Source organism: Rana temporaria, chromosome 3 (assembly GCF_905171775.1).
Source record: "Rana temporaria chromosome 3, aRanTem1.1, whole genome shotgun sequence".
NCBI classification, from domain to species: domain Eukaryota; kingdom Metazoa; phylum Chordata; class Amphibia; order Anura; family Ranidae; genus Rana; species Rana temporaria.
The window spans coordinates 245,416,362-245,443,013 of NC_053491.1; the positions used below are offsets into that span (position 1 = coordinate 245,416,362).

Consider the following 26,652-nt stretch of genomic DNA (forward strand, 5'->3'; position numbering starts at 1 on the left):
GGGACCGCCCTGTCCGCCGACAGCTCAGCGGGGATTTACGGATGATCCCAGCTGAGCCGACGGACACACATGGGGCGGATCAATACGGATTTGCTCCGTGTGAAAGAGCCCAAAGTGTCCATATAATAAAGGTCAGCAGCTACAGTATTTGAAGCTGCTGACTTTTAATTTTTCATGTGGGGGGGCTGGACCTTTTCTTTAACTAAAGCATAGTAAACTATGCTTACTATGCTTCAGTTTGTGGGAAAAAACAGGAAGCTGCTCCGCACAGAGCTCTTCAATGTCCAGTGTAGCTGAGGCTGCAGAGAAAGTACAGGGGAATATCTGTCGCTTTCTCTCTGTTTAGAGTCTTAATATTTTACAAAAAAATTACTGAAAAAAATAAAAAATATATATTTTTATATATAATAAAAATAAAAACTACTGCCACCGTCCTACTGCCACCAATCTTTGCTCTACTGACGACACGATCTGCTGTTTTGCTGATATACACGCATGTGTGTGTGTGTGCTCTGGGGTGCACACCCTAATGCCAAAGGCTGAGCACACCAATGGTTGGGAGCTATGCCTGTTTTACCGGACTCAGTGCCCGCATTATTGCCAGCTGTGAGTCTGGCCTGTAGTTCCTTTATGTAACCTGCAGGTGGCGGCAGAGGCGGGTGTAGTGCTACGGCGAAGCCTCCATGTATCCTGCAGGTGGCGGCAGAGTCGGGTGTAGTGCTACGGTGAAGCCTCCATGTAACCTGCAGGTGGCGGCAGAGGCAGCCGCAGGCATGATGCGGAGTGCACGGGATTTGTCCCTCTCTGGAGTCCGTACAGGAGACATGGCGTCTTCCCGGGATGTCCACGTAGAGATTTGTCACCAGGAGATCGTCAAGTATGATCTGGAGATCAAAGCGCTGATCCAGGTACATGAGTGTCCGGGGAGTCTGTGTACAGGGAAGAGGGGATGAGCTGTGGGTGCTGACAGCTCCTCATACAAATGAATGGATGGATCCTGAGCACAGAATGTGTACAGGAACATAGTCCTCAGCAGTGCCCAGTGATCAGCAGGCTCCCTCCATCGGTGCAGCCCTTCCCCATTACCTCTTCTCTGAGTCCTCACACTGCTGTTCGGATGTAATTGCACCCCTAGAGTGACCTGTAGCTAGGGACAGGTGATGTAAACAGCTTGCCCGAGGCGCAATCATCTCTCCATAAATGCAGCTAGTTTTTCCATATGTTATTTATTACAGAAGCTGTGCTTATCCTTCCTGTGTACAATGTGTGCAGAAAATCAATACATATAATCAGGGCTTGACAAATTTGCTTGGAATCTAGGAGCCAGCTGAAAAAGTTAGGAGCCAGGAACGCGCCCCGTCCCGCCGAGCTTGTGTGCAGAAGCGAACACATACGTGAGTAGCGCCCGCATATGAAAGCGGTGTTCAAACCACACATGTGAGGTATCGCTGCCAGTGGCGTCACTAGGGTTGGTGTCACCCGGTGCGGTGAAACATGGTGTCAACCCCCCAGGTCACCCAGGGCATTCTTCTCAGGGAAAAGGTGCAGGAACTCAACCTCGCACCAAACCTTTCCCCAAAATAGTAGGGGGGTGGGTTGAGCGTGCCACAGCAACTGGGTGTGGGAGGGTCCTAAAGGGTCATTAAATATCATGAGTGCAGGTAGGTGCAGGTGGGTACAGAGTGTAGGTGGTACAGAGGGCAGGGTTCAGGTGAGTGCAGGTAGGTGGTGGGTGCGGGTAGGTTCAGGGTGCAGGTAGGTGCAGGTGGGTGCCGGGTGCAGAGTGCAGGTGGTACAGAATGCAGGTTGGTGCAGAAGGGCACAGAGGGCAGGGTTCAGGTGAGTGCAGAGTGCAGGTAGGTGGTGGGTGCAGGTGGGTACAGCGTTCAGGGTGCAGGTGGGTACAGAGTGCAGGTGGGTGGTGGGTGCAGGGTACAGAGTGAAGGGTGAAGAATGCAGGTGGGCACAGAGTGCAGGTGGGTGCATGGTGCCGGTGGGTGCAGGGTGCTGAGTGGGTACAGATTGCAGGGTCCAGAGTGCAGGGTGCATGTGGGTACAGATTGCAGGGGGGTACAGAGGGATGGGTGCACAGTGCAGGTGGGTGGTGGATGAAGGTGGGTGGTGGGTTCAGGGTGCAGGTTTGTAGTACAGAGGAGTGCAGGTGGGTGCAGGTCTTCCCTTTTCCAGGCCAGCACAGACACCCATCCCCCTTCCTGTATAATTAGCACTCACCCCTCCAAGCACAGACCTCAGAAACAGCGCGGCTTAATGCAGTGCGAGACCTGCCCCTCCTGCCAGGCTCCTCCTCTTGACCTTTAAGACACGCTCCTCCTGTCCGGCCAGGTTCTCGGCACCCGCCGGCACTCCCGCAGCATCGCTCGCTGCCGCCTGTTACACTAGAGTCGGGGATGGAAAGCTTTTCCTAGGCGGCTCCTCCCCGGCTCTAGTGTAATAGGCAGCAGCGAGCGATGCTGCGGGAGTGCGGGCGGGTGCCGAGAACCTGGCCGGACAGGAGCACATCGCTGTGTAACCTCGTCAGGATGGTGTCACCCCTCTAGCAGGTGTCACCCGGTGCGGACCGCACCCCCCTAGCAACGCCTCTGATCGCTGCGATTAGTAGAGCGAGATAAATAATTCTAGCCCTAGACCTTCTCTGTAACCCAAAACATGCAACATGTAGAATTTTTTAAACGTCGCCTATGGAGATTTTAAAGGGTAAAAGTTTGTCGCCATTCCACGAGCAGACGCAATTTTGAAGCGTGACATGTTGGGTATCAATTTACTTGGCGTAACATTATCTTTCACAATATGGTGTGACAGAAAGTGTTACAATGACCGCCATTTTATTCTATAGGGTGTAAGAAAATAAATATATAATGATTGGGGGTTCTAAGTAAATTATTTTTTTTTTTGCTAGAAAATTATTCCTTAAAAAATTACTTAAAAAAATAAAATAAAAAATAAAATCTATTACAAAAAAAAAAAGGCTATATGAAGCTATTTAAACCAGCCACCCCACACTCACCATTAGGCAAAAGGCGCCAGATGATGGCTGCAAACACTTTCTTCTCTTCTCCACTTTGGGAAGGAGATGGGCGGGCAGTAAAACAGGAAGCACCATTAGCATTGCTGGCTTTCTTCTTGTCATACCAACGGCCACCACAAGATGGCGGCAGATCACAAAAGGAAACATAGGCCTGCAGAAGGCCGCAAAGCCGTGGCCCCAATTACCATCCGGCCCAACACAGGGGGGCGCTTGGAGACACAATACCCCAGCTGTGCCGCCCCAAGCACCAGGTTGCTAATTCTAGTCGCAATTGCGACCTGGCGCCCGGGGGTTTGTCAAACCCTGCATATAATTCATACAAAGTGCTGCCAATGCAAGTAAAGTGGATTAAATATTATTAAAGTAGGGCTGGGGAAAAAAAACTGATTAGATTTAAAAATCGAGTTGGTAGGTCAATTCGATTTCATATTTTCAAAACTTTTTATTTTTTTAACCCTGTACTAAAGTCATATTACATGGAGGGGGCACACACACTATCCGAGCGATCACCCATAGGGTGTTGTTCTCAGTAATACTGATGAACCTCGCCTGGCACTTCCTGGTTGGACGATCCATCTCCGGGAGTACTGTTCTCGAAAATGGCAGCCACCGTTCTGAGCACATGGGCAAGACGGCGTGACATCACGTAGGCTCCTACTGACGCGTTTTGTGCGCACGATATTAAGGGACCAAAAGGTAAAAAATATATATATGTATCCACTATCCATATATGTATCCACTCACAAGTGCCCAGTCCTAGCACCTGGAATAATCTGCTGATTCATAAAATGACCGCTGCTACTCTGTAGCTCCCTTTAGCCAGCGTGCGTTTCACTAGGCATGACGTAGTACCGGAAGTCCCCGCCAGGGTTATTTCAGGTGTCAAGACTGGGGCTTCAGGGGACTAGTCTTGCATCATGGAGGAATGCTGCGGGAAAGTATATTCTTTTATTTATCACCCCCCCCTAGGGCCCAGGTAAAAACAACCAGTTAGCCCTTGTAGTGCAGGGGGTACCCACTGCAAGGCTATCTCTCTTTTTCCTAAATGCCAGCTTTAAGAAACAGATGTATACACATACATTGTGTAAAGATCCAATACTCGTACACCTGTTAAACAGTTTTACAGTTATTGCAAAGCTATATCAGTTGTGCTCATAAGTTTACATACCCTGGCAGAATTTATTATTTCTTGGCCATTTTTCAGAGAATATGAATGATAACACACAACAAGTGTTTGGCTGAAGCCATTTATTATCAATCAACGGTGTTTACTCTTTTTAAAATCATATGGCCAGTTTTTGCGATTTGGCACTGCGTCGCTTTAACTGACAATTACGAGGTCGTGCGATTTGGCTCCCAAATAAAACTGGCGTCCTTTTTTTCCCACAATTAGAGCTTTCTTTTGGTGGTATTTGATTACCTCTGCGGTTTTTATTTTTTGCGCTATAAACAAAAATAGAGCGACAATTTTGAAAAAAAAACTATTTTTTACTTTTTGATATAATAAATATCCCAAAATAAGATATAAAAAAACAATTTTTTTCCTTAGTTTTGGCTGATATGTATTCTTCTACCTATTTTTGGTTAAAAAAATCACAATAAGCGTTTTATTGATTGATTTGCGCAAAATTTATAGCGTTTACCAAATAGGGGATAGTTTTATGGCATTTTTATTAATATTTTTTTTTTTTACTACTAATGGCTGATTTTTTTTATTTTTTATTTTTTTTCGTGTCAATTTTGACACATTTTTGGGACCATTGTCATTTTCACAGCAAAAAGCGCTATAAAAATGCACTGATTACTGTGAAAATGACAATTGCAGTTTAGGAGTTAACCCCTTCAGCACCCCCTAGTGGTTAAGTGTGACCTCATGTGTTTCTAACTAGGGGTTCGGGGCTGGACGTGTGACATCAGGGATTGTCTTTCCCTATATCAGGGAAAGACCATCACTGACATTGCCACAATGAAGAACAGGGGAGGTGTGTTTACACACACCTCTCCCTGTTCTTCAGCTCCTGAGACCGATTGCGGGACACCGCAGTCACGGAGCTTCGGACCGGGTCGCAAACGCGCCGGCGGCGCGCTCGCAACCCCACAGCTGGGCTCTTAAAGAGGACGTACAGGTACGTGCCTGTGCCATTCTGCCGACGTATATCGGCGTGAAGGGATCCTTAAGTGGTTAAAAGTTAACCATCCTCACCTGTGATCTGTTTTCTTGTAATTAGTGTGTGTGTATAAAAGGTCAATGTGGTTCTGTACTCCTGACAGACCCTTGCATCTTTCATCCAGTGCTGCCCTGACGTTTCTGGATTCTGAGTCATGGGGAAAGCAAAATAATTGTCAAAGGATCTGTGGGAAAAGGTAGTTGAACTGTATAAAGCAGGAAAGGGATATACAAAGATATCCAAGAAATTGAGAATGGCAATCAGCCAGTGTTCAAACTCTAATCAAGAAGTAAAAAGGTATTATGTTGAAACCAAACTATACAAATGCCACAAAGTATAAAATACGCCAAACAGCACAGAGACAAGCCTCAAACCTTCGGGCACAAAAACCATTTGAAGTGATGAGACTAAAATTTAGCTTTTTGGCCACAACCATAAACACTATATTTTGGAGAGGAGTCAACAAGGTCTATGATGAAAGGTACACCATTCCTACTGTGAAACACGGAGGTGGATCGCTGATGTTTGGGGGGGATCTGTGAGCTACAAAAGGCACAGGAAATTTGGTCAAAATTGTTGGCACAATGAATGCAGTATGTTATCAAAAAATACTGGAGGAACATTTGCATTCATCAGCCAGGAAGCTGTGCATGGGACGTACTTGAATATTCCAACATGACAATGATGCAAAATACAAGGCCAAGTCTATCTGTCATTGACTACAGCAGAATAAAGTGAAGGTTCTGGAGTGGTCGTCTCAGTCTCCTGACCTCAATATCATTGATCCACTCTGGGGAGATCTCAAACGTGCAGTTCATGCAAGACAGCCCAAGAACTTACAGGAACTGGAGGCTTTTTACCAAGAGTTATGGGCAGCTTTACCATCTGAGAAGATAAAGAGCCTTATCCACAAATACCACAAAATACTTCAAGCTGTTATTGATGTTAAAGGTATTACACAGTATTAAAAACTGGGGTATGTAAATTTTTGATCAGGGTCATTTGGGTAGTTTCTGTTGTCATTATGGATTTAAAAAGAGTAAAGACAGTTGATTGATAATAAATGGCTTCAGCCAAACACTAAGCATGAGTGAAAGAAAGTTTTTGTGTTATCATTCATATTCTCTGAAAAATGGCCAAGAAATCATAAATTCTGCCAGGGTATGTAAACTTATGAGCACAACTGTGTGTGTGTGTGTGTGTGTGTGTGTGTGTATATGTATATGTATGTATGTGTGTGTATATGTATATGTATGTATGTGTGTGTGTATATATGTGTGTATATATATATATATATATATATATATATATATATATATATATATATATATATATATATATATATACATACATACATGTACACACACACACCGCTTTAGGGTAGTGTACATCAGTAAAGGAGTAATTAATTTTCTCTTTTGTTTACAGGATATCAGGGAATGCATGGGACCAATCGGCACACTAAATGACCTCAATGCTCAAGTAAAAGAAAAGTTCCAGCTCCTGAGACTGAGGATTCAGGTAAGAGGAGACTGCAAATGGGGATTTCTATTGGGGTTCATTCACACAGCTGTCCATGGCTGTACACTGCAAGGATCAGTTTTTCTCTTATCGTCCATGGACGGACACCGCTCCTTAAATCTTGACAAGTGGGTTATGTTCCCTGTTTACAGGAGAGGACTAGGCAGAAACATGTTTGATAATTAAATACATGTTACATTAACAGAGTTGAACAGCCCCGCCCAGGGGGCGGTCCCCCCAGACATAACCCTCCTCACTGCAGCATGCAGCCTCAGTTTTGTTCTGCCTAGCAAAGGAGAAGGACGTATGGCTCCCTTTGGGCCCAGCGCCCTGAGGAGAAATTTTATTTTATTTATTTATTTTATTTGCAAAGAGGCTGGGTCTGCCACGCCATACCCCATGACTCCTGGGGTGGCCGGTGAGCTTTGCTCCGAGGTCCACATATGACTGGGCTGTTGTCTCACTCACAGTGGACCAGGCCGACAGCTGCCTCCATTGCGGTTGTAGTTCTGTCAGGAATGCGTCAGCCAGTCCTCGCTCAGAAGGGTAAGTACAGTCCGTCCCGCTTCGGTGGGTTGGTACGGCTGGGCATTCCTGGGGTTTGGGGGTCCTCTTCTCCTCCCTTCCCTGCTCCTTTCCCTCTGCTGCATTGCTAAGGCACGCTGTCCGGGGGGAGGCCTTCCTGAGGGGGCTGTGTTATCTGGCATTTTTTATTGTTTGTACTGGGTACTTTCCTGTGGGGGTTTTCACTGTAAAAGCCCTAGGAGGCTTTCCCTGTTTAAATGCAGCGCTTTGCTGCCATTTGGCCGGTGCTGGTGCCATATTTTGGGAGGTTTTCAATTACATTGAAAAATCCCATTGGCGGCCATTTTGTCATAGCCGCGTCATGTGCAGCTTTCATTGCGGTCGGCCATTTTCCTGTGGCCGCGTTCTGAACGCTCGGCGGCCATCTTTGTGCAGTCCTGACCCCTAGTGCTGTATCCTACGGCGCACACAGGTCCCTGCAGATGCCACACAGTTCCTTTTCTCTCCACATGCCGTGTGCTGAGAGTGGTCAGCAGCGCTGGGCAGTCTCCCCCCTGAGGTGAGTCCCCTGGGTACCCCTGGTCAGCGCAGCAAGTGGGTAAGATGCCCTGAATAGGGCCCCTAGGAGCATCAGTTTTTTTGTTAAGACAGGTGTGCATGCACTATGTAAATGTCTTTAATATTTGGAGTCAGTATCTGGTCCTTCAGCAACATGCTGGTGGTAGCAGCAGGTGTTAGCACCTGGGATTCCCACAGAGGCTTGATTGTTAGCCCTGGACACTTTTGTGCCAGGGTGGGGATAGACTGCGGACGGGCGAGGGTTAAAAGAGTGCCCCCTCCCCCCGTTATCCCCGGGGGAATGCTCTGTTATGGAGCCATGGACCAGGTACCAGGGTAGTAAAAAAATAAAAAGCTAGATAAGGCATTTATGGGTGCGCTTCTCACTGCTGTACGGGACTCTCTTAAGCTGGATAGTGCAGCTGGGTTTCCGCCGAGGGCTCTATCTTTTTTGGATCATACAAATCAGACCGCTCTGTGTAGGTTTTTTTTTTTTCTGTGCCCTTCTTTGATAATTTCTAAGATGCGGAATGAGAAAAGCCGCTGAGGGCTTTTGTAGTCCCTTACCACCTGGCGGTTCAGTGCCCCTTTGAGGAGAGCACGTTCAAGAGGTGGGCTTCTTCTCCGGTGGTGGACCCTCCAGGTGTCATGTATAGGTGACCACTCTCCCTATTGCGGGATTCCCCGCTTGTATGGATCTGACTATTAGAAGATCCGAAGTACTGACCCTTTCCATGTTTTCCATGAATTATCGACCTGGCGCCCGGGGGAAGCAGAGCTGGGGTATCCTGTGCGCGTCGGACACACGCCCCCCCCCCACCCGCGATCTTGCGGTGCCGCGATTGCCGCTAATTGAGGCCGCGGCTTTGCGGCCTATGCTTCCTAGCTGATTGAAGTGAGGCACTGGGGGGGTGTCAGGCCGGCTGCGCCCCTCCCGCGACTGAAGACAGTGCGGGCAGCGGCAGCACGGAGCGGTCACTGGACACACATGTAGGGTATTGCGAGCTGCTCCCGAGCACACCTGGGACCCGGCGCAACCATCACATTCTCTCCTCTCCGTGGTCGCGGCTCTGATCAGTCTCTGCAGTGGCTTTCAGAGCAGAGTGAAACCGCCCCCCCCTCCTCCTCCGTTATGTCTACACAGTGCTGTGCATGCAGGATGCAGGAGGAAGGGGGAGGCGGCTTCACTCTCTGCTCGGCTCTGAAAGCCACTGCAGAGACTGATCAGAGCCGCAACCACGGAGAGGAGAGAATGTGATGGTTGCGCCGGGTCCCGGGTGTGCCGACTGGCTCGGGAGCAGCTCGCAATACCCTACACGTGTGTCCAGTGACCGCTCCGTGCTGCCGCTGCCCGCATCATGGCGCCGGGTCCCGGGTCTGCCGACTGGCTCAGGCGCGGCTCGCATGAGCAGTGATCAGAAAAACATCCACCAATAAATGGGGTGCCAGACCGAAGGCTAAAAGAGTCCAAATTAATTTATTGGTTTAAAAAAAAAAAAAACAGCCAATATTTTTTGGGGGCAGAAACCTATACCACTCCCTCTCCCATAAGGGCTACAACAATATACAATATCATCTAAATGTGACTGGTATAATCCATGATTTTCTATAATTTTTTGACTTATATTTATACTAGTCACATTAACATTTGAATTATTTTGTGTTTTGCTGAAGCCCTAATAAAGAGGTAGTCTTTTTTTTCTGACCCCCAAATGCATTGAATGTATAAACGATTGGTGCATGTTGTGTTTTTTTTTTTCTCTGGTAACCCTAACCCACTGGGGAAATAAGTTTTAAGAGTCTTTTTTGGCAGGAATGACTGTAAAAAAAGAATAAGCATGTGGCTGGGACTTTATAGGCACCTTTAAACTTGAGTAAACATAGTAGAACACATACAAATTCCTAAAATCACAAGATTATTTATTTAACAACAACTAAAAAATATATATCATGTAATCCTTAATGCCCCCAGAGTTGCGGATAGATTGAATGTACATACAGGCAATAATATACAGAATCCAACTGTTTCCTTTAATAGCAACCCTTGTGACCAATACCCAGCAGTAGTGGAGTTAGTGGGCTTCTGAGTGGGTCAGTTGAAGTCACCATTCTACATGCTTGGCGGGACGGGGCGCACTTTTTTAGCTGGCTCCTAGCAAATTTGTCAAACCCTGCGCTATCGGACTTCTCTCCGAGTATAAGGGCATTGTTCTTCCATCCTTATGTCCTTGGCCGGCGCATCCTACGGAGGTTGCCTTTCATACTTTAGGCGTGGCACGCGCTTTGCGGGTGTACCTGCCTGCTACCGCTCTGTTTTGGAGATCTGACCCTCTTTTGTGTCGGTGTCTAGTCCACAAAAGGGCCTGGTGGTCTCGTCGACCACCCTTTCTCAGTGGATCAGGCAGACCGTCATACAGGCCTATGCTCTTAGGGGGCGGGCCCCCCTTTTTCGGTCGCTGCATTTTCGACCAGGACAATTGGTGATTCCTGTTTTACTGATATATTTCCCACCCCTCATGTTTGACACTGCTTGGGGACGTCCCACTTGTCAAGATTTAAGGAGCTGTGTCCGTCCATGGACGAGAAGAGAAAATAGGATTTTTTTGTACTCGCCGTAAAATCCTTTTCTCTGAGTCCATGGACGAACACAGCACCCACCTCTCCTTTTTAGGTTTGTACTGCTTGTTACGAACTGAGGCTGCATGCTGCAGTGAGGAGGGTTATGTCTGGAGGGACCACCCCCTGGGCGGGGCTGTTCAACTCTGTTAATGTAACATGTATTTAATTATCTAACATGTTTCTGCCTAGTCCTCTCCTATAAACAGGGAACATAACCCACTTGTCAAGATTTAAGGAGCTGTGTCCGTCCATGGACAAAAAAAATCTAGCACTTTTCGCTGTGAAAATGACAATGGTCCCAAAAATGTGTCAAAATTGTCTGATGTGTCTGCCATAATGTCGCAGTCACGAAAAAAATCGCTGATCCCTGCCATTTGTAGTAAAAAAAATGATTAATAAAAATGCCATAAAACTATCCTCTATTTCAGGGATATGCAATTAGCGGACCTCCAGATGTTGCAAAACTACAATTCCCATCATGCCTCTGCCTCTGGGTGTCATGCTTGTGGCTGTCAGTCTTGCTATGCCTCATGGGACTTGTAGTTCTGCAACAGCTGGAGGTCCGCTAATTGCATATCCCTGCTCTATTTTGTAAACGCTATAAATTTAGCGCAAACCAATCGATAAATCGCTTATTGCGATTTTTTTTTTTTTTTTTTTTTTTTTACCAAAAATAGGTAGAATACATATCGGCATAAACTGAGAAAAAATAATGTTTTTTTTATATATTTTTTGGGGATATTTATTATAGCAAAAAGTAAAAAATATTGAATTTTTTTCAAAATTGTCGCTCTATTTTTGTTTATAGCGCAAAAAATAAAAACCGCAGAAGTGATCAAATACCACCAAAAGAAATCTCTTTTTGCGGGGAAAAAAAAGGACGCCAATTTTGTTTGGGAGCCACATCGCACGACCGCGCAATTGTCAGTTTTACAACAGCGATCAGTCATTTCCCCTAGTGAGTCCACCCCCCCCCTACTGTTAGACCACACCCAGGGAACATACTTAACCCCTTCCCCGCCCCCTAGTGTTAACCCCTTCCCTGCCAGTGGCATTTTTATAGTAATCAATGCATTTTTATAGCACTGATCGCTATAAAAATGCCAATGGTCCCACAAATGTGTCCGAAGTGTCCGCCATAATGTCGCAGTACCGAAAAAAAATCGCTGATCGCCGCCATTACTAGTAAAAAAAAATATTAATAAAAATGCCATAAAACTACCCCCTATTTTATAAACGCTATAATTTTTGCGCAAACCAATCAATAAACGCTTATTGCGTGTTTTTTTTTTTTTTTTACGAAAAATATGTAGAAGAATACGCATCGGCCTAAACTGAGGAAAAAAATCTTTTTTTTTATATATTTTTGGGGGATTTATTATGGTAAAAAGTAAGAAATATTAATTTTTTTCAAAATTGACGCTCTATTTTTGTTTATAGCGCAAAAAATAAAAACCGCAGAGGTGATCAAATACCACCAAAAGAAAGCTCTATTTGTGGGAAAAAAAGGACGCCAATTTTGTTTGGGAGCCACGTCGCAGGACCGCGCAATTGTCAGTTAAAGCGACGCAGTGCCGAATCGCAAAAAGTGCTCTGGTCTTTGACCAGCAATATGGTCCAGGGCTTAAGTGGTTAATCTGTGTATTTATTTTTATTTTTTTATCTACCTGGGGTTCAACTTTAATGTGTCCAATATGTTTTACCTGATAGGACCTGGAGCTGTTGGCCAAAGAACAAGACAAGGAGTCGGACAAGCAAACTTTGCTAAAAGAGATGGAATGCCACAAAAAACAGATGCTCAGGTGGGTATTGCAGAAAAGATTTAGCCAACGTGTATCTAAACCCAAAACCTGTTTTAACAGGGAATGGAGAAAATCCATCTTTTTTTATTTTTTTATTTTTTTATTATTATTTTTTTTTTTTTTTGCTGTTTGTATTCCATTGTGCAGATTTTCTGTCATTTGGAGAACAAGAAAGGTGAAGAAATCTCTCTAACATGAGGGGATAATCCCCTTTTACACATTTGCCCTCAAAAAAGGTGTACCCAATGGAAAATTGCCACTCCTGCTTTTGGTAACAACTGTAAAATTTAGCTTTTGGTAACAACTGTAAATTCTCCTGTCATTTTCTGTCTTGGTGACAATGGTCATTGGCACAAATAAGGAGATCAGCCTTGTTGTGTGGGGGCATACAGCCTCCCCTCAAAATGATTTAGCTTGGCAGATGAGATGGGCACTAGCAAAGGACATAGATTTTACATTTTGAGATCTGGCACCGATAATGCATGTACTTGACAAAACATCTCTGATCTATCCAAAACTAAAGAAAGTGTGGTTTTAGATAAAGCTTTTTTTTTTTTTTATTATTGAGGATAATTCTTAATTCTGAAGTTATTAAGCCAGGTTTTCTGAACATGGTCTCCAACTACATTAGTGTTGGTGCAGTTTGGGTATTACGTCACCTAATCATACTCCATGTGCGGTGAAGTCCTGTGTTCTTTGTTGTTCTTGAATTGCATATACTGCTTACCCTGCTAGGCCTACCACGCTGAAACTTCTACATATAACTCTATTTGCACTATCATTTTTTTTCTTCCACTCTGTGTTGGAGGTATACCAAACTGTCTGCATAAATTGTGTGTCCTGATCTCTTGGGGCCAGTGTTATTCTTTTGTCCAACCTGTATTTTCATATTGTCTGTCTTTTTCATTTACCAACACACAAGAAGGCCTTTTCAGTATTATTATTATACAGAATTTTATAGCGCCAACAGTTTGCACAGCGCTTTACAACGTTATGGCAAACAGTACAGTTTTAAATACAGGAGGAATCGGAGGACCCTGCTTGTTAGAGCTTACAATCTAAGAGGGAAGGTCAAGTAATAGAAAAGGTAATACCTGTGGGGGAGGAGCTGATGAAGAAAATAAAAGTACAGTTGTTAGGTGAAGGCAGGATAGGCTTCTCGGAAGAGAAACTTTTTCAGGGATCGCCTAAAAGCATATATATAATAATGGTGATTCAGCGCTGGAAATATATTAAAATTAAAACTAAATTGCAAGCCAGCACTGCAGATATAATCCAAAAATATCTCAATGTGAATAAATAAATAAATAGTGCAGCGCAAATAAATCTAAAATATATAAAAAATCAAAAAAACATAATCGAAGTCCATAAAGTGCAAAGTGATAAAGGTGCTCCAAAAATACAATGGTGATAAAAAGTGCAGAAATCTTCATCAAATCTGTGACCCATAGGACAGGATAATCCTCCACCAAGGCTAATGGATGACCTCTCACCTCAGCAATTCGACCTGTGGCTAGGTCAAAAAGCAATAATCATATCCTCCAAAATGGCAAGCAGCTTTCAGGGCTCAACTCCAAAAACGTCCACCAGATGGAACCAGCAAGCAATGTACAAATACTCCCATAGATCAATCAAAGGACCGAGAAAGTAAAAGGACACACTCTAAGTGTTCACTGCTTAAAAAGGTTTAATAATCGAAACACAAACAAAAGAAAAACACTCACATTGTAGTGCACTCTAAACCGAGTGCAAGGATACCAGCTTGTACCGCAGCTCGGAGGCCCGGTTCAGTACAGACAGCGTGTGATGGTCTCAGTGAGGCAAACGTGGGTGACGTCGTCGTAGCTCCTCCCCCTCGTACGCGTTACGTCCTCAATGTAGGCGGGACTTCATCAGCGTCACCCGCCCCACGCTGATGAAGTCCCGCCTACATTGAGGACGTAACGCGTACGAGGGGGAGGAGCTACGACGACGTCACCCACGTTTGCCTCACTGAGACCATCACACGCTGTCTGTACTGAACCGGGCCTCCGAGCTGCGGTACAAGCTGGTATCCTTGCACTCGGTTTAGAGTGCACTACAATGTGAGTGTTTTTCTTTTGTTTGTGTTTCGATTATTAAACCTTTTTAAGCAGTGAACACTTAGAGTGTGTCCTTTTACTTTCTCGGTCCTTTGATTGATCTATGGGAGTATTTGTACATTGCTTGCTGGTTCCATCTGGTGGACGTTTTTGGAGTTGAGCCCTGAAAGCTGCTTGCCATTTTGGAGGATATGATTATTGCTTTTTGACCTAGCCACAGGTCGAATTGCTGAGGTGAGAGGCCATCCATTAGCCTTGGTGGAGGATTATCCTGTCCTATGGGTCACAGATTTGATGAAGATTTCTGCACTTTTTATCACCATTGTATTTTTGGAGCACCTTTATCACTTTGCACTTTATGGACTTTGATTATGTTTTTTTGATGTTTTATATATTTTAGATTTATTTGCGCTGCACTATTTATTTATTTATCGCCTAAAAGCAGACACAGTTTGAGATAGTTGGACAGATTGGGGTAGGGTATTCCAAAGGATGGGAGAAGCTTGGGAGAAGCCCTGGAGTCGAGGATGGGAGGAGATAATGGAACTAGAGAGCAGGAGGTCTTGGGAGGAACAAAGAGAACAATTAGGTTGGTATTTTGAGACTAGGCTAGTGATGTAGCTGGAGGCTAAATTATGTGTAAGTTAATGTTAGTAATTTGAATTTAATTTGTTGGGTGAGTGGAAGCCAATGGAAGGATTGGCAGAGAGGGGTAGGAGGAGATGCTGAACGATGGTAAGGTGGATGAGTCTGACAGCAGCATTCATGATGAATAGGGGATAGCCTGGTAAGCCAATGAGGAGGGAGTTGCAGTAGTTGAGGTGACCAGGGAGTGGGTTAGGAGCTTTGTGGTTTCATTGCTTAGGAAGGGCAAGAGCAAGACAGGAATGCAGTAACCTACACCATCTGATCAAATTAACCTGAAATGCAATTGGCTGCCATTCGTAATTATAGCAGTGAAAACAAGCGGAAACAAATGTTTCAAAGGTCTTCCTCTTTGTCACCTAGCCTTATGAAAAGGGGATATCTCCAAAGTCTGAAAAACTGATTTTGGCTGCCTTCTGTTATCTCTTAGACCTCGCTTTAAAGAACACACTGTTCCACCATTATTGGCAGAACGTTATATCTAAAATTTGCTTAAAACTGCTGTGTGTTATTTTGCACATTATAATTGTTCTTTGTACTGCCTTGTCCAGATTTGGCAGAACTGTAGAATCGTGATGATATTGCTATAAAAAAAAATGACCAATTTATTGTTTTTATGTTTAATAGTATATGTAATGTTTATTTCAGCAATCAGACTGTGTGGAGGAAGGCAAATCTTTCCTCTAAGCTGGCGATAGATAACTCTGAGAAGGATGAACTACTTGAAGATGGTGATTCTACAAGACAGAGGTACAGTCTTTTTTTTTTTAATGAACGGGTTTCCATTGTGTCCAGTAGGGTTGTACCGATACTAGTATCGGTATCGGGACCGATTCCAAGTATTTGTGGGAGTACTTGTACTCCCGCAAATACCCCCGATGCCTGGCCGAATACTCAGCCCCCCCCCCCACCGCCGTCGCATGCCGCTTGGTTAATACGTGCGGGGAACATTACAGCTTTCATTTGAATAGCTGTAGTGTTTCCCGCCGCGTATAGACACTCCCCCTTGCTCGGGTGATCTGTCCAATCCCGAGCAAGGGGGAGTGTCTATACGCAGCGCGGCGGGAAACACTACAGCTATTCAAATGAAAGCTGTAATGTTCCCCGCCCGTATTAACTAAGCGGCGCGGCAGCATCTAGGTATGGGGGGGGAGACATGGCTGCATATGTGGGGGGACATGGCTGCATATGTGGGGGGACATGGCTGCATATGTGGGGGGACATGGCTGCATATGTGGGGGGACATGGCTGCATATGTGGGAGGACATGGCTGCATATATGGGGGGACATGGCTGCATATGTGGGGGGGACATGGCTGCATATGTGGGGGGGACAGGGCTGCAGATGTGGGGGGACATGGCTGCATATGGGGGGGACATGGCTGCATTTGGGGTCACATTTAAAAAAAAGTATCAGTATTCGGTATCGGCGAGTACTTGAAAAAAAAGTATCGGTACTTGTACTCGGTCCTAAAAAAGTGGTATCGGGACAACCCTAGTGTCCAGTGTTATAATGTTGGCCGTGTCTGTAGTTCTATTTGCCCTATTGAGCAGGTAAAGAGCCCATTGATGGTAGGGATGCATGTGCAGATATATTTGTAAACCATACACAAGAACTGAGTGGACGTTTACCCAGTGCCGTTGTATCTAGGCAGATATTCCCTGTCACTTTGAAGTTCTTTATCTCATAATTGCTTTACAAATTTGAACTGTTCATGAAATGAGAGCAAGTTGTGGATGAGGATTCTAAGAGCCTAGTGGGCAACTATTCTACTGCAGCCTAAGCAAATGCACAAAGAACACAGAGAGTGTTCTACCAGGCATACCTTTTTATATCCACTATTAAGAGCTTACTTCTCTTTGTATATTATACAAGTATGCCCATGTAGTGGAATGCCATTACTTAGGACATTGCTATCCATGCTATTAGTCAGTGGCCATCAGTAGTGACATTGTTAAGACTACAGGAAGCTATGTACCAGTTTACAAGCTGTTCATAAACTCATATTTATATCTATCTTGACCAGCCTGTCTCAACCAGGGTTCTGTGGAACCTTGGGGCTCCTCCAGAGTTTGCCAGGCGTTTCTTGAGGACAAAGCAGTGGCAGAATGATCTCTAGCCTACACTCACCCCCATAGTAAGGGATCACTACAATTTTCAACATATTTGTGTAATTTCTTTAGTATCAGTGAAAATAATAAAGTTTTAATGGAGAGGAAGGGAAAAGGTGTTGCGCACATTCAATTCTTCTGATTAAAACTTTACAACCTACAGAACAAGTGAATTTACCTTAAAGGGGTTGTAAAGCTTCGTGTTTTTTTTGCATTAAGGTGAAAAAACACCTTGCTGTACCTCCCCCCCCCCCCCCCCGAGCCCCCGTTTTACTTACCTGAGCCGTGAATTTCCGTGGGCGTGATCCTGTGTCGCTTTCCCCACGTCTTGTTGGCTCTTCATTGGATAGATTGATAGCAGCACAGCCATTAGCTCCCGCTGCTGTCAATCAAATCCAATGACGCCGCCGGGGGGGGGCGGGGCCAAGTCATACACTCGCAGCTATATACGCCGAGTGTATCACACGGGAGCGTGCCCGCAAGGTAACCCCCTTGGGAGAGAGCTTCCCAGAGGGGGTAAGCTATTGCGGCGAGGAGCCGCAAGAGCCGCCATGGGACCCCAGAAGAGGACAATCTGGGCCACTCTGTGCAAAATGAACTGCACAGTCGAGGTAACTATGACATGTTTGTCATTTAAAAAAAAAAAACTGAACCTTCAGTGCCACTTTAAGGCTGGGTTCACACTTATGCCATTGGATGCAGGTTTTCTTCCTTCCAATTAGCATGACAAGAGACTGTGACCGGCTCTCAATGGAGCCGAATCTCCGGGGTGGTTGCGGAGCGCATTGCAGAAGAGTACTTCGGGACTTTGGCTCCATTTCAGGTTTGAATTCAGGCAAAAATTTGGGCCCGATTCGTCCCTAAAATGGAGAACAGGGATGCACAGGACCCCTGCTACGAGTTACATGCAAATTCAATGTGAGCCCAGCATAAAGTGGTTGTAAACTTTAGACATGAAATATGAACAAAGCATATCCCTCTACAATGTCCAAAGAACTAAGTGTAATTTTTGTCCACTGCCTCGTTCCTCTGTTGTCAGCAAGAATCGCTCCTGATGAGTTTTCCTGACACCAAGAAAAAAAATGATGAAAGGGGAGGGAGCTCCAGCAGATTGACAGCCTCAGCTCTGTTCCTGTATGCTGTGTGAAGGGGGTGTGCCCCTTCCCTCCAATCAGCCCTCCGAGCTCTCCAACCGCTGCTTTTCAGAGCTGGGAAATCTTGTGTAAATTCTGCCCTTTGAATTGATGGAGAAAGTTCACTGCAGATAAAGAATAACTCAATTAATTTCCAGGTCCCAACCTTAAAAAAGGAAAGAGTTTACCCATTGGTAAATTCAGCTGGACCATGAGCATCAATCCAGGTGGACCACACCTTGTCAAACTTCTTGGGACAATTTCTACTCTCATAGGTTATTTTGTACAATGGCAAGATCACGTTTATCGCAGACACCCAACCAGTGAGCGTGGTCGGAGTGGGCTGCTTCAATCGAATTAGAAGCTCCCTACGTGCATAATAAAGTGCAAAAAATATGAATAGCTTAATATGTCTAGACTCTAGAGCATAGGTGTCAAACACAATGCCCACGGGCTGAATCTAGCCCTCCAGGCCATTTCATGTGGCTCTCGCACCTCCAGCCCTCCTTTTGGTCCTCCCCCAGACCCTTACTTTCTGCTTTTAAACAATGCATTCAGCTTCTTCCCAGCAGCAGCATAAGGAAAGGGGGTAGCACTGTGATGTAAAAGAGTGGGGGAGTCAACTTCTGATGGTGGGGGGACTCTTGACAACTAATGTAAGGAGAGGGGATGCGCTGGTCATCTAATCTTACAGATACAACCTGCCCTTTTGAGGGCAATCATAATGCTCATGCGGCCTACGATGAAATTGAGTTTGACACCCCTGCTCTAGAGGCTGCAATGTCTACCGAAATACCCAGTAACACCATGCGTGGATCAAGCTGCAGAGACCAGTCATATAGCACATTCCAATCAGTAATCACTGACTCCCATTATGAACTTATAGCTGGACCATGTCACACCATATGAAAGAAGGTTCCAGTAGAGGAGAGACCACGAGTGCAGGTGGAACTAACCTGAGGGTAAATGACCGCCAACCTCTGAGGGGTATAATAGACCCTGTGAAGTTGGTTGAAGCAGTCTCTAGCTGAAATCATATTGGTAATATAAGAGCCCGTACAGTCCTCTGTCGTCAGGGGTAAGTTCTAGTATGTCAACTTTCCACTTGTTAAAAGTCCTAGAGGTATGGGCGTATGAGTTTGACAAACTAAGTTAAAGGGAAGAGAATGGTTTGCCCAGTAGCCTAGATGTCAGCCTCTCAACCTGATCAGGCTTCAGAGTAATCGGTTACTGGAATTGGGCCCGAAGAGCATGGCATAGCTGAAAATAGCAAAAGGACATAGATACAGGCAAAGCAAATGTATTTCTCAGCACAGCAAAGGAGGAGATTCTCCTATCTGTGATAAGGTGTTTTAAGGCCACAACTCCCCTAACCGCCCCCAACTGAGGCTTCGGGATCTGGGTGAGTTGCCTCAGCTGAGGATTACCCCAAAGAGGCATATAAGGTAAGAAAATTACATCCTTCCTATAAATTCCCCCAGCCTGTGCCCAAACTCTAAGCATTGTACGCATAGGACCAGTGACATGTGGATGGGCCCTAGGTCCGCGATAGACTAAATTAGTCAACACAGTATAGGAGTCTAGAAGGGCAGCCTCCATTGTGACTGCTGGGTTTTGAGTTGGTTGACTGAACCACCAGTGTAAAGTAACAAGTACAGCCCAATAATACAGTTGGAGGTTAGGGAGAGCCAGACCCCCTCAAGAGGCTGCTGAAGGCTGTTCTGAGCAACTCTAGGTGTCTTACCTCCAAACAAAAGAGGTAATTATTATACTGTCCAAGCTAACAAATGTCACCTTCGACACAGACACCAAAAATTAAGGCATTTCGGTACATAATGCATTTTTACCAAATTTACCCAACCCATTAGAGATAACGGCAGAGCACGGCAAGCCTGTCATTTACGAACAAATCGGGGAAATCAGGGTTACAAGATTAACCTCTAGGTAGGCATTCAACCTATTTCGCACTCTGATCCCCATGTAAGTAAACTCCACCCACTGCAATTTCGTATGCATCACTCTACCAGAACCTGAGGGATGAAGGGAAAAGATAACTGGAGATTTCCCCCAGTTAATGCGGACCCCCGAATAATGACCAAATTAATCTTTGATATCCAATGCAGAGCGTAGGGATTAATCCACATCCTGGAGCTACAACAGAGCATCGTCCTGAATAATGGGATGTTTTTTTTCAAGGCGTCTTACAGGACAGCCCATGAGACCTAGGGTTCTTCCAAACAGAACAGGAAACACGTTTAAATAAAAGGCAGTCCTCCAGGCTTCCCCCTTCAGTATTAGTGTTTCCTCCCGACAGGAGGGTTAACATGTCCTGGAACCTGAGGTCCCTAAGTCTCATGAGCTGAACTATGGGTACTTACAGGGCCAGCAGTGCAATCCTTCTCTTGCCCAGAAAAGATGTGTTCATTAGAGGTCTGACCCTCTTTCTGGCTGTCTTTTATCACTTTCCTTCCTGCATGGCTCCACCCTAGGCCATCCCAGGAAGCCTATATTAACCACTGCACTGCTAGTCTGCTTTGCTGTTCAACCTTTGTTTGTAGCTTGTTCCTGTCTGCAGTGTTAAGTTTACCTTCCTGTGTACCGACCTTGGCTCGTCTCTGACTTCTCCAGTTTGCCTGTTTCCCTGACCCTTGGCCTGTTCCTTGATTACCCTTGTCTGTCTGTTGCCCCGACCTCGGCTTACCCATCACTATTGCTTGTCCTGGTTGCTGCTTCCCATCTCTCCCTGCGGAGCATGACCTTGGGGACCCCAGGGACCTGGATCCAGCTGTGGCGAAGGCCATCCTCACCACCAGAGGCTCTGGTGAACACAAAGCTGGGTCTTAGACTCTGCACCCTGGGGAATCTTGGGCTCACGCTTCCTCTCTGATCGCAGCAGTCGGCCATAGGGTTCACCCTGTGGTGCATCCCTGACCCCAACGGGGTGCACTTGTCACCTGGCCACAGGTGACCTGACACCCCTGTGGAAGCAAGGGCGTCATCAAATCAAAGGGAGCTGCTAGCAGTACAGAGGGCCTTATAAGCCTTTTAGCCAGAAATCGGCAGTCACAATCTACAGATTCGATCCAACAACATTTCTACTGTAGCGTACCTCAACAAGCAAAGGGGTACGAGAAGTTGGACCATTCGGCTCATAGCCCAGAAAATATTGTCATGGGCCTAGGTAAATCTAGCCTCCATTGCAGCAATTCACCTAAAAGGTACGCAGAACTGTCTGGCAGACTACCTCCGCCACTACCAGGTTTGTCGTGACAATTTGTCCATCCACCCGGAGATCTTTGCGGAAATTACCAGAAAATAGGGTTCGCCTCAGGTGGATCTCTTTGCAGCCCAAGCGAATTGCAAGACAGTCTAATTTATTTTTTCTGAATTAAGCAGATTGGTCCCTGGGAATAGATGCGCTAGCCCACCTATCACAGCATGTATGAGCACATATCATCCATTTGGGTTCATTTCTAAGTGTAATAGATGAAAGGGTAACGACTTCCGCATATAACACTAACTCCTCTGACAAAATGAAAATAACTACCCATCTTTTTTTTTTTTACTGCCAACTAGGTGAGTTTCTTGAAAGATACATATATAATAGTTGTGATCCTTCAGGAAACAAAATCTGAAAGACCTCTTAACAGGAGGGTTCAGCCCTCTCGTGTTGCATGAAACTACATTAAAGTTAGTCATGCAAACAAGGAAGAATAATTTTTGTCCAGGAAATCAATGTACCTATGTACCCAGATTGATCAGCAGCATTCAAACATTGGAGTCATTAGTACTATGTGCTTCAAAATGACAGCTGAATTGTGCATTTTCAGTAAAAACAATAGAAACCGTTAACTTCAAAGTCCAAAAACCCATAAACATTTCCAGCCAGGAGACCGCTTCTTCCGGTAAGGTGAAAAACCGCACCTGTCCGTCATCTCGGACTCTGAACCTCGCCGGGAAAAAAAACGTTATATTTTTGTCCTCAGACGGGAGCAAATGTGATCAAAGGTCTTCCTCAGATGAGTCTCCATGGAGTAGTCTGGAAAGACCATGAGCTTTCTCATAACGCAGGTCTCAAGAGGTTTGGGCATCCCAAAGCACAAGGTCCCAGTCACGAAAGTTTAGTAATTTAAAAAATGAAAGTATGAGAAGCCCCAGGAAGGCCCCTGGCAGGTGGGATATGATGGGCTCTCCACAGTAAAGTGAGATGAAAATTGTTTTGCTTCCTCCGCACCCTCCATCAACCCCACGATGAGCAGTTTATTACGCCTGTTGCAGTTTTCGGCATCCTCTGCGCAGGATTCTAGATGTTTCACTTTTACCTTCAGGGTATGTATATCCGCAGTATGATCCTTCTGAACATCCTTTGTCTCCGAGATCTGTTGCTCTGCCTCCGCCATGCAGCCCCTGAAGAATGCATTCATGTTCCTTTTGGATAAAGCCCAGTTACAGATGGACCTGATTCATCTTCTCAGACAGGGTAGACTGACAGGCAGTCGGTGATCACTTGCATACCCACGGGCCCCCTGTCACTAAGGGGAAAGTATTTGTGCACCAACCCAACTTAAGGATTCCTTAACCGGTCAGCAGAGGTGCTCAATCACATATCTGCGCTCCCCGCCAAAGGCTGGTCTAGATTATTATCGCCCTCATTATATTATTATTCTACAGGATTTATATAGCGCCAACAGTTTTCACAGTGCTTTGCAATAAAAGTTGCAATATATACAAGATAGAAACTTGATGCAGACTTGTGAAGAAACCTAACACTAATACCATACAGTTAGCATGATGTTTAGTAGTGTGCTATGTTTAATGTTCTCATGGAAAGTTGCATGCAAAAAACAAATCGTACATTTTATATTTTTCTGCCCCACAGAAAAGTAACCAAAGACAACCTAACAGAGTCCACAAGCAACATCACGGAGAGCCTAATGAGTGTCAGCCGAATGATGGCTCAGCAGGTGCAGCAAAGTGAAATAACTATGCATACTCTAGGTATGGCTATACTTGTATCGCATATACTACATACTACAGTATACGCTGAGTGCAAAAAACTGACTTGCAGCATCACACTCTTTACAATGATATTTGTATGTACTTCAAGACATTAACCACTTGCTTACTGGGCACTTAAACCCCCCTCCTGCCCAGACCAATTTTCAGCTTTTAGTGCTGTCACACTTTGAATGACAATTGCGGGTCATGCAACACTGTGCCCAAATATAATTTTTTTGGTATTTAGTCACTACTGGGGGTTTTATTTTTTGCTAAACAAATAAAACTAACATTTTCGAAAAAAACAAACCGTTTTCATAGTTATAAAATTTTGCAAACAGGTCACTTTTCTCAGCTAAGCTAAATGACTCTTAGGAAGGGATAACAACCCAGTAGGATGAACAAAATGAAAAAAGATTCCTACATTAAACGGATGGAGTAGTCCCACCAGTGGAGACACACTGGTTGATTTTTTTAAAGGCAAATTATATTGAGCACTGCAAGTGCACTTGCGCCAGAGCTTAGTAAATACTCGATCACATGCAAGAGGAAAAAAAAAAAAAAAACGCAACATTTTTGTTTGTACATGATTGGATAATAGAAACCAGCAGAGCTCCCCCTCATATCCAGAGTAAATGCACTTAAAGTGCATTAAAGTGTAAACCTCAAAAAACAGGTTGGGCTTGATGGACTTTTGTCTTTTTTTTTTTTAACCTCACCTACTATGTAACCTTCCTGTTTTGACACAAGGACTATCCGCTGTCAGAATATTTTGATTAACAGTCGTAGCCACTGATCGAGAAAAAATTTCCAACATGTCCTCAACAAAAGTCGATCAGACAAACGGTGTACAGTCTCGACTGTCGCTGCTATCCGCACGCAGCTATCAATCCCAGCAGCAGGAATCGGTAAATGCCTGAAGCTGGGATGCGCAGCCTGGCATAATGCCCATGCTAATTGTTCTCAAGGGAACTGCAGGGATTTTAGGCTGCATTCACACCTAGGCGACAAGTAACGCCGCGTATGCGGCGTATTTTGCCACGATTTGTGTAACTTTTTTTTTTTTACACAAATCATTTCCATTGCTGTCTATGGCCGAACGCCAATGCCGCCTGAAAAAAAGGGTCCGGGACTTGTTTTCAGGCGGCAGGCGTACGGCGTTCGGCGTGAGATGTGAACCATCTCATAGACAGAAATGCAAATTCGCCCCTCCAGCGTCGGGCGTTTTGTCGCCAAGGTGTGAATGGAGCCTTAGGCCGTGTACACACCAGCAAACATGTACGATGAAACCGGTCCGCCGGACCGTTTTCACCGTACATGTCTGCCCGGGGCTTTCTGTACGATGGCTGTACTAACCATCGTACAGAAAGCCGCGCGTAAACGCGGGGCGTGTCAGCGTGACAATGACGCAGTGACGTGGGCGGGCCTGCCAGTTAAATACTTCCACGCATGCGTCGAAGTCATTGGACGCATGCGAGGGATGGCGGGCGCTTGGACATGTACGGTAGGTCTGTACAGACGACCGAACATGTCCGAGCGGGCAGGATTCCAGCGGACTGTTTTAAAACAAGTCCAGGAATATTTGTCCGCTGGAATCCTGCACACTCGGGCCTACACACGACCGAACATGTCTGATGAAACTGGCCCGCAGACCAGTTTCAGCAGACATGTTTGGTCGTCTGTACGGGGCCATAGTCTTTAGAAATAAGTCAATCCTTCTTAGTGTTGTTCAGTAAATGGCTGATTTTTAAAAAGAATTTAGTTTTTCTCATAGGGTTCTGTTTACTAACTCTTCTTTCTCTTTTCAGCCACCTCATCCAGGACAATCCAGGAGGCCAATGAAGAATTCAAATCCATGTCTGGAACCATCCAGCTGGGCCGTAAACTTATCACCAAATATAACCGCCGTGAGCTGACGGACAAGTTGCTCATTTTCCTGGCGCTTGCCTTGTTTTTGGCAACTGTACTTTATATCTTAAAGAAAAGACTCTTTCCATTCTAAGAGTGGCTGCACTTTCTAGGACCTTACTTATTAATAGCTGCTACCGTAACCCGTGTGTCCCCGATATGGATCCGAGGATGTAAGGCAGATGGATCACATTATACAAACTGCGTGTATATTTCTCTGCTGGAAGGAGGCATATGAGCACATCGCCACAAAAATTGCAAGCAGGCTTTTTATTGCAGAAGGGACATGCTATGTCTCTTGCAGTAAACGATTTTCTTTAGACTGTACACTGAGCTGTGCGAACGAAGCTTAGTTTACATTCTAGACACACTTCAGTCCCAGAGAGAACCTGTCAATCAAGATGGCCAAAGATCCCGAACTCAGAAGAAGACTTGGGTGAAGCTGTCAACATCAGAGAGAAACAAATGGGTTTTAAGTAAAGAGCTTTAAGAGCGTTAAGGAAAGTACTTAAATAAGACTTTGTAAAGAAGAATCCAGATAAATAGATATATGCACGGAATTGCATATTATTTATTTCTCTGTAGAGCCTTGTGTCTTGTGATTCACAGACCTCTATCAGATTGTGTTGTCAGGAAGATGACTCCAGTATTCCTGTATTGGTTTATGGTATCTTGTGTCACCAGCCTGCCCACTTGAAAATGAATCAGGTGTGATCACGCCGATTCATTATCCAATGTACAGGCTGGAAGCGACAGGCAGGAGCTGAACCAGAAAATGGCGGTTTCTCTTTTGTGACTGTACAGTTTGGCAGAGGCAAGTAAATTACATGACTGGTTAACTAGAATTAGGCCTGTGTGAATAGGTTTTTGTGTGCTTCACATGGGTTTGGCATTCCTCTACAACCCTATGTTAATGCAGAACCCACTTAAAGCAGGTCAGAAGGTGGTCAACTGCATGCTCAGTGAACTGAATTCTGAATGATCTCAGAATCATGCCAAACTGATGTCATCGACACGGGCCTTTAGCGATCCTGTGGAAGGTAAAGCAGGTCCCATTATGTATTTGGCTGTTTGCCTGATGCTTCACTTAAACTCCAAGACATGTTTACATTTGATTACATATGGATATGTGATAGTACTGCCAAATTTATACTTTTTTTTTTTTTTTAGGTTGTTTCTCGAGTTTACAGTTTCTTGTAGATATTTTAGTGCTCTGCCATCATATGACAGCAGAACCTCTTAGTGAATTTGGTAAAATTGGTAAACATGGTAGTCAGTGTTCTCCAGACATCAGCTGCCACTAACAGGTCATGTTTTCCAGAAAGAACATAAAGTTTACGTTTGGGAAATGCTACCCGGTGAAATGTACTAATAAAATACAATGGGAACTTTATAAAACCAGAGGCATTTTAAACTATTGGTAGTCTACACACTGTGAAACAGAAAACACAAACACACCCACACACAACAGCTGAAATATTCTTAAAGTGGATGTAAACCCAATTTTATTATTTTTTTTTTAAATTAAGGCTTGCAC

The 26,652-nt window shown here is 44.9% G+C and overlaps 1 protein-coding gene across 1 annotated transcript; it reads left to right on the top strand.

The window, feature by feature from the left end:
- The first annotated feature begins 723 nt into the window (after positions 1–723).
- Positions 724–26,516, top strand: BNIP1 (BCL2 interacting protein 1). The gene is made up of 6 exons (XM_040344549.1): positions 724–908; positions 6,643–6,735; positions 12,148–12,239; positions 15,614–15,715; positions 23,089–23,207; positions 25,016–26,516. Exons 1-6 carry the CDS (start codon positions 774–776, stop codon positions 25,207–25,209), a joined length of 735 nt encoding a protein of 244 aa, XP_040200483.1. The 5' UTR covers positions 724–773; the 3' UTR covers positions 25,210–26,516.
- The last annotated feature ends 136 nt before the right edge of the window (positions 26,517–26,652 follow it).